A 7139-nucleotide genomic window follows, 5' to 3' on the forward strand; every position below is an offset into this window, starting at 1 on the left:
ACTCCTTGGAGATCCTTGGAGTCCTATGCCGAGGGGAGATAGGATCATGAAGTCACATTGACTGAAATACGAATTTTCTTCAATTTTCTGAAGTAATCAGCTGTCCACGAAGGATCACTCTCTCTTCGACCTGTTTTTTTTTCTGAAGCAGACACATTTCACCGTCTGTCTCTCGAAGTGGCAGTGGGAGTGGAGATGGTGGTTAGTGTGGCGTTTGCTGAAGGAAGGAAGGAAGGGGGAAGGAAGAGAAAGAAGAAGGAAGGAGAAGGAAGGAAAGGGGAGGGAAGAGAAAGAAGGAAGTGGATGGAAATAGAGGGAGAGAGAGAGGGGGAGAGAGAGAGGGAGAGAGAGAGAGGGAGAGAGAGAGAGGGAGAGAGAGAGAGAGAGAGAGAGAGAGAGAGAGAGAGAGAGAGAGAGAAAAAATGTACTGTGGGTTTTTGGAAAGTAGGTTGGCAAGCTCGTAAGTGAAAGAACCCTCTGATTAGTTCCACCCACACATATGACTATGTAAAGTGTTTTACGTGCAGACATACATAAAAATAAACAAATGCAAACATACACACATGCACACACAAACACACATTGATACGACAGAAGTACCTATACCACCATGTTTTGTTATCTAAATTTTATCGCACTAAATTACTCTCGAACGGAGAGTAATCACGGCAGGAGGAGATGCCACAACGACGTACCTGATCCTCTGTGATTGCTGCCAACGTTTCCTTTCCTTCTTGTTGCTCTGAAATAAAAATAATAAAACGGATCGTCTTCTATGCGAGAGAGAGAGGGAGAGAGAGAGAAAGAGAGAGACGCGAGATCATAGATCAAGAGAATTAACCAAGTCTCCCCAAAGCGCAGGTGATGACGTCAGTGAAATAGAAAACGGAGCGAATGCGATTTCTCTGCATCAGTTGAGGACATAAATATATGAATGTAAATATTAACGATCCACACAAGAGAATGCTGTATATAGTCCTAATTATTGTTGATATCACTGCGAATGTTGGCACGTGGCTGAGGAGACTCGGGTATTCTCTCTTGATCTTTTTTGACGAGGTCAGAGGATCATAAAGCCGATGGAGTGAACAGCTGATTTTCACCGTCCTCTGGTATCCGGACGCTTTCTCTCTCGCTCCATTGTTTGTTTACCTTGTTGATATAACTTGTTGAACGATTATGCTACAGGATATTAAAGATTTTTAGGCTCTCTTGGATGAATTATTAACCTCCTTTATTCCGCTTTTATGATAGACTTTTTTGTGTAATGATAGCTGTTTACTTTATTCTATCGGCATCGGATCTGCATCAATAAATTGGTAATAAGTAAGTCAACCACAGAAATCTTCTATTTGTCAACAGCATATGTGATGTCTTTAGAAACCATCAAAATACTATCTATAAGGTAAACATCTAAAGTTTGAGCCAAGTTTCCAACCGTAACTCCATCCACATGATCTAACTACTATACATTTCCTTGAAATAATAAAATCCAATTTATTGCTAGAATTACTAAGTAACCAAAGATCGATTTCGATCCATTACAACATGAATTAAAAGATTTGACTAAATACTAAGTTGAAAAGGAATTATTCATCTATGACATTAAAACGATACCACTGATAATTAAATCCACCATGCTAATTAATATTCCAATCTCAGTGATACAGTAATAAGCCCAGGTTTAAAATTCCTCGTGGTCTGTATGAATAGCTTTCACAAATGTTGATCCTATTCCTTTAAAATGACTTCAAGTTCTGGTTAGGTGAGACTAGGTTAGGATAGGTTCTATTGACAACTTAGGCTTCCTTTACGGGTTACTGTACTGGTACTTGCATTTGCTTTTATTACTTCTTGTTTAAAAGGGAGAAGCAGAGAATAAAAAAAGAGATGAGAAGAGAGAGATAATACGATGACAGTGAAAATAGAGACAGCATGGTCTATCGTGTCCATAATTCTGGAAAAGTTGAAACGAAACAAACTGAAGATTTCTTAAAAACAAACTCCACAACTTATTAATCTTTAATATAAATTCTTTTGTACAAGATTGTGCAAAATTCTAACATACATTCCGAGAAATTAAAAAAAAAAAAACGAATAATTTAATGATATAAAAGTAGCAATTCATAAGGCACTGACAATGTAAGCGACTTCGTTTTGGCAGTTCACGAAAACGGCAAAAATCTCATTACCATATAACAATATAAAAATAACGTTCTGTGAATTCCTTACGCAAAGAAAACAAAAACATTTCCATTAAAACATGCATCTTTTGACATAAAAGAAGAAAAAAATCAGAAACATGAGAAGGAAAATCATATACCATTATACCTAATGGTAATTCATCCTTGGAATCAATCACGTTTTGAGAATTCATCAAAACTTACACAAATAAAACGACACTTTTAAAATAAATATCCACTTTGACTTACAAAAGTGCAAAAAATTAAATTACCGATCCGTGACAAACATACATTACTAAGCATTGCAAACCAGACAAAAAAAAATAGATTTAGATAGATAAATAAATGAATAAATAAAACACCTCCAAATCCTGATTTTGAACTTGGTCCCTAAATACAAAAATCTCACCCAGACCCAATAGATACGATACTAAGATTGCTCTCTCGTGCTATAAAACTGTTTTAAGTTTGTTGTTGCTGTATGGTGTCGTATGGTGCTGTATGGTGTTGAGCCGATGGATGTGTGTGACGCACTGACGTGTTGAAAATAGCGATTTTCCGAGGTGATCGGTCCTCAAGTGCAAGGGCCAGGCTTCTTCATGAATATCATTCTTACCCTCCTCCCTTGCCGTATCTGAAAGGGTGAAGACATCAGATAAAGTGTTACTGACTACAAAGTTAAAATTAGAAGGTTTTGCATAACTATTCATTAATACGAAAGCAAGATACTCTTTTGCAAAAAGCGGAAGCCACTGGAAACAGGATAACGTTATGCGAAATGTATGAGAAACCACACGTGAAACTATGTGTTTACCTTGATTGCATTCCCGCAGACTTTAATTTTCCACGCTTTGTCTAGAGGTGGGAGACGCTCGAGCGCAACGGAACACTCCTTGCACTGCGGGGCTGCTCCTTCTGTGCCGACTGAGCTCTCCTTCTCCTCAATCGCAATGGAGGAAGACCTGTCCAGACTGTACCAGCCCCACAGACCTTTTTTCAGCCCATGTTTCCATGTGAATGCCCTCTTTCTCCTCTTCCTCTTATTCCTAAGCATCATTTGACTGCTTCCACCTGGCTGACATTTTGCTTGGGGGACCACTTGCATCGTATCAGTTGGTTCATAAGTATTTGTTTTCATGTTGTGTGCATTGCCATGCGCATTGCCAACTTGTTCTTGATGCAACATTTCATCAGATCCATTCGTGTCTAAAGTTGCGACACCCACGTTGCTTTCATCTCGTTCCTCAAGAATGGGCGACCCTTTAGCCATCAAATCTGGCAACTTTTGCAATTCCTCGACACAGCCTTCCTCAAGATCTGGCATGTGGTCTCTCAGCTTTGCAAAGCCACAGCTCACATATCTGCTTTCTCTCTCTAAGACTGGCATCTCGTCTTCACCATCAGGAGTCTGGGGGGGCAATGCCACTGAAGGTCTAGCTTTGTATTCTACAGCCAGATGGCTTCCACTCGCCTCATGCCCTAGAGTCGGCAGACAGAGTAACGACAGCATGTTCTCGAAATTTTCAGTTTCAAAATCTGATACACAATTTTCACTCGATTTCGAGAGTTCCTCAAAATCCAAATCATCCAATCCTTGATTAGATTGCTCCTCCAACTTCAGAGCGTCCTCTATCTTCTCCCTCAGGGGTTTCCATTGGTTCTCCAACGGGATGTTATGCTTCACAAGTTCCATCAGGGCCTTCCTCTCCTGATGCATGGAGTTCCTCCAAACATACCTGGAAAATATTAACAATTAGTTCATATGAGGGAGAGGGGGGAGGGAGAGGAAGAGGGAGAGGGAGAGGGAGAGGGAGAGGGAGAGGGAGAGGGAGAGGGAGAGGGAGAGGGAGAGGGAGAGGGAGAGGGAGAGGGAGAGGGAGAGAGAGAGGGAGAGAGAGAGAGAGAGAGGGAGAGAGAGAAAGAGAGAGAGAGAGAGAGAGAGAGAGAGAGAGAGAGAGAGAGAGAGAGAGAGAGAGAGAGGGAGAGGGAGAGAGCAACCTTGCCATATCCATTTGTAGTCATTGATTGTTATCATGTTTATTGATTATTATTTACACACACACACACACACACACACACACACACACACACACACACACACACACACACACACACACACACACACATAAATATATATAATATACATATATGCACTATACACTATACATATACATATACATATACAAATATATATACATACATATACAAATATATATACATACATATACACATACACATACACATACACATACAATATAGAGAGACATAAATAAATATATATATATTATATAGTATATATATATATATATATATATATATATATATATATATATATAGAGAGAGAGAGAGAGAGAGAGAGAGAGAGAGAGAGAGAGAGAGAGGAGAGAGAGAGAGAGAGAGAGAGAGAGAGAGAGAGAGAGAGAGAGAGAGAGAGAGGGAGGGAGAGAGAGAGAGGAGAGGGGAGAGAGGGAGAGGGAGAGGGAGAGGGAGAGGGAGAGGGAGGGGGAGAGGGAGGGAGGAGGGGAGGGAGAGGGGAGAGAGAGGGGAGAGAGAGAGAGAGAGAGGGGAGGGGAGAGAGAGAGGGAGAGAGAAAGAGAGGAGAGAGAGAGAGAGAGAGAGAGAGAGAGAGAGAGAGAGAGAGAGAGAGAGAGAGAGAGAGAGAGAGATAGAGAGATAGAGAGAGATAGAGATAGAGGCAGAGACAGAGAGACCCGGAATAATACTGTTATTTTATTGTAATATAAAATTTGCAAAAAAAAAAACATAAGACACACGGCTCCTTAGACCGGAAGCACCAATAAAACCTCTTCATTGACCCAACTATGCTTCACATGTTATAGCAGGAGGTATCTGTAGGCATCTCCCTCCATTTAATCTCCATTATCCATTGTTGTAGATGTATCTTTATTACTGTGTAGCATGAAATAGTTCGCTATCCGGTCCCTTCAGCTGTTTTACTTAGTCGAATGCTCTGAGGCAGGGAAAGTGGCACAAAGTTGCTAGTGTCACCACCGAAACGGGTCATAAGAACAAGAGGCAAATCAGACAGACACCACTTCTTCCATCTCAGGGCCTTGACCTCGTCATACCTCTCGTCTATCCCGAGGGTGTTGACCTTAACTCTGTAGTTTGAAGGGCGAAACTCCTTGGTCCAATGAAGTGTCTCAGTTTGTCTCTATCACCAACTCAAGCTGTGATCTCGAGGTCTAAGTCAGTACAGCCGCTGAGCTTACATTGCTAGCAGCGGTGCTTTAGAGAGAGAGAGAGAGAGAGAGAGAGAGAGAGAGAGAGAGAGAGAGAGAGAGAGAGAGAGAGAGAGAGAGAGAGAGAGAGAGAGAGAGAGAGAGAGAGAGAGAGAGAGAGGGAGAGAGAGAGAGGGAGAGAGAGAGAGAGAGGGAGAGAGAGAGAGAGAGAGAGAGAGAGAGAGAGAGAGAGAGAGAGAGAGAGAGAGAGAGAAACAAAGACAAAGACAGAGAGAGACCACATCTCTCACTTTTTCGTTCCAGCTGTAGTATTGGTTCGTGCAACGTCCAGACCAGACTTTCTTGTCGCAAAATCTCAGAGATGCTATTCGTTTAATTACATGAACTCTTCAGTAAGAGTCCACTATTTTCTTGAGATATAATGCTGTGAACCGATGAATACACAGTTTTCTTCGTGAGTAATTGACCAATCTTTACTATTTGGGCAGTCGATAAGAGATTCTTTCCTCTTTGCATTAATTCTGAGCAACATTAAGTAGTTCAAGTCAGATATGAGCGAATCTGCATATTGGACAACGAAACAATCTGAGATATCATTCACATTGAGAAGAGACCGACTATTCATCCTCAAGAATCATCTGCCGTGTCAACAGAAGTCATTAGTGGTCATTGAGAGGAGAATCGGACCCGGGGCCGGATACTCAAAACAGCTAACGACGTCGTAAGCCCGCGCAGCCAGGCCGCGCATGTCTTAAGTCGAACTGCGAGCTCCGAGGGTCATACTCAAAACTTTTAACCGTCCCCGCGTGACGTCACAGCACCTCGTAACTTAAGGGTCGTCCCGAGCACTCGTACCGGTGTGAACCCGGAAATAAGTCGTGCTAGTTCCGACTTGTGCAAGTGAGATTTGTATTGATTATGTTTTACTGACTGTCCCAGACACAGTATAAGGCGTCATATCAATTTATATTGTATCTGTGTATCACAAATACCTCCATTCTCCCCAGCCACTTGATAAAAAGAAGATAACAAGCAATTATAGAATGCGCTCGTCGTTTACCCTATGGAGTTTACGACAATACATATTGAATACACTATAGAGCTTTGGGAAATGAAGGTGTCTTGTCATAGACGAAGGTGTATATATACATATATATACAAACATATATATATATGTCTGTATGTATGTATTTATCATATACAAACAAACATACATATACATTTATATATACATGCATATATATATTCATATATATATATATATATATATATATATATATATATATATATATATACATTCATAAATATATATCTGTATCTCTCTGTCTATTTATCCATACAAATATCCATCTATCTGCTTTTATAATCATCTATATCTCACTCGCTCTCTCTCTTTCGCTCGCTCCTCCCCCTAATGACCGTGGCCTCCAATTGGTAGTTACGTCTAAAGGGCTGACTGTTGATTGGTCAATTCGAAATGGTCCTGCCATCTGAGGGTATCCCACCAAACTACTGTTATGAGTTTTTCTTTCGGTTACGATATTTTATTTTTCTCTGAGTATGGGAGATTTGCGACCTCGTAGGGACATCGTACCTTACGAGAGCGTAACCCGTTGCGACGTCTTAAATTGCCAGAGTTTTGAGTATCCGGCCCCAGTACCGTTCCCTGAGGAACACCCACGGAAAGATCTCACGGAGTAGGTACATTTTCTTAACTCTGACCAAGATACATTTACTTCATTCTGACCAAGAT

The 7139-nt window shown here is 41.0% G+C and overlaps 1 protein-coding gene across 2 annotated transcripts in view; it reads right to left on the reverse strand.

Moving 5' to 3' along the window:
• Window positions 1-2007: 2007 nt before the first annotated feature.
• The window catches only part of LOC122249905 (uncharacterized), a 30139-nt gene continuing 25007 nt past the window's right edge, over window positions 2008-7139 (reverse strand). For both annotated transcript variants that reach the window (XM_043011096.2, XM_086544771.1), the window contains 2 exons: window positions 2998-3919; window positions 2008-2817 (listed from right to left, as the gene is read on the reverse strand). In XM_043011096.2, coding sequence (XP_042867030.2) covers window positions 2758-2817; window positions 2998-3919 — 982 coding nt within the window. In that variant the 3' untranslated portion in view covers window positions 2008-2757. The remainder of the gene's footprint in view (window positions 2818-2997; window positions 3920-7139) is intronic.

Source organism: Penaeus japonicus, unplaced genomic scaffold, assembly GCF_977035675.1.
Source record: "Penaeus japonicus unplaced genomic scaffold, GWHDUDI00000001_assembly GWHDUDI00000015, whole genome shotgun sequence".
Classification (NCBI taxonomy): domain Eukaryota; kingdom Metazoa; phylum Arthropoda; class Malacostraca; order Decapoda; family Penaeidae; genus Penaeus; species Penaeus japonicus.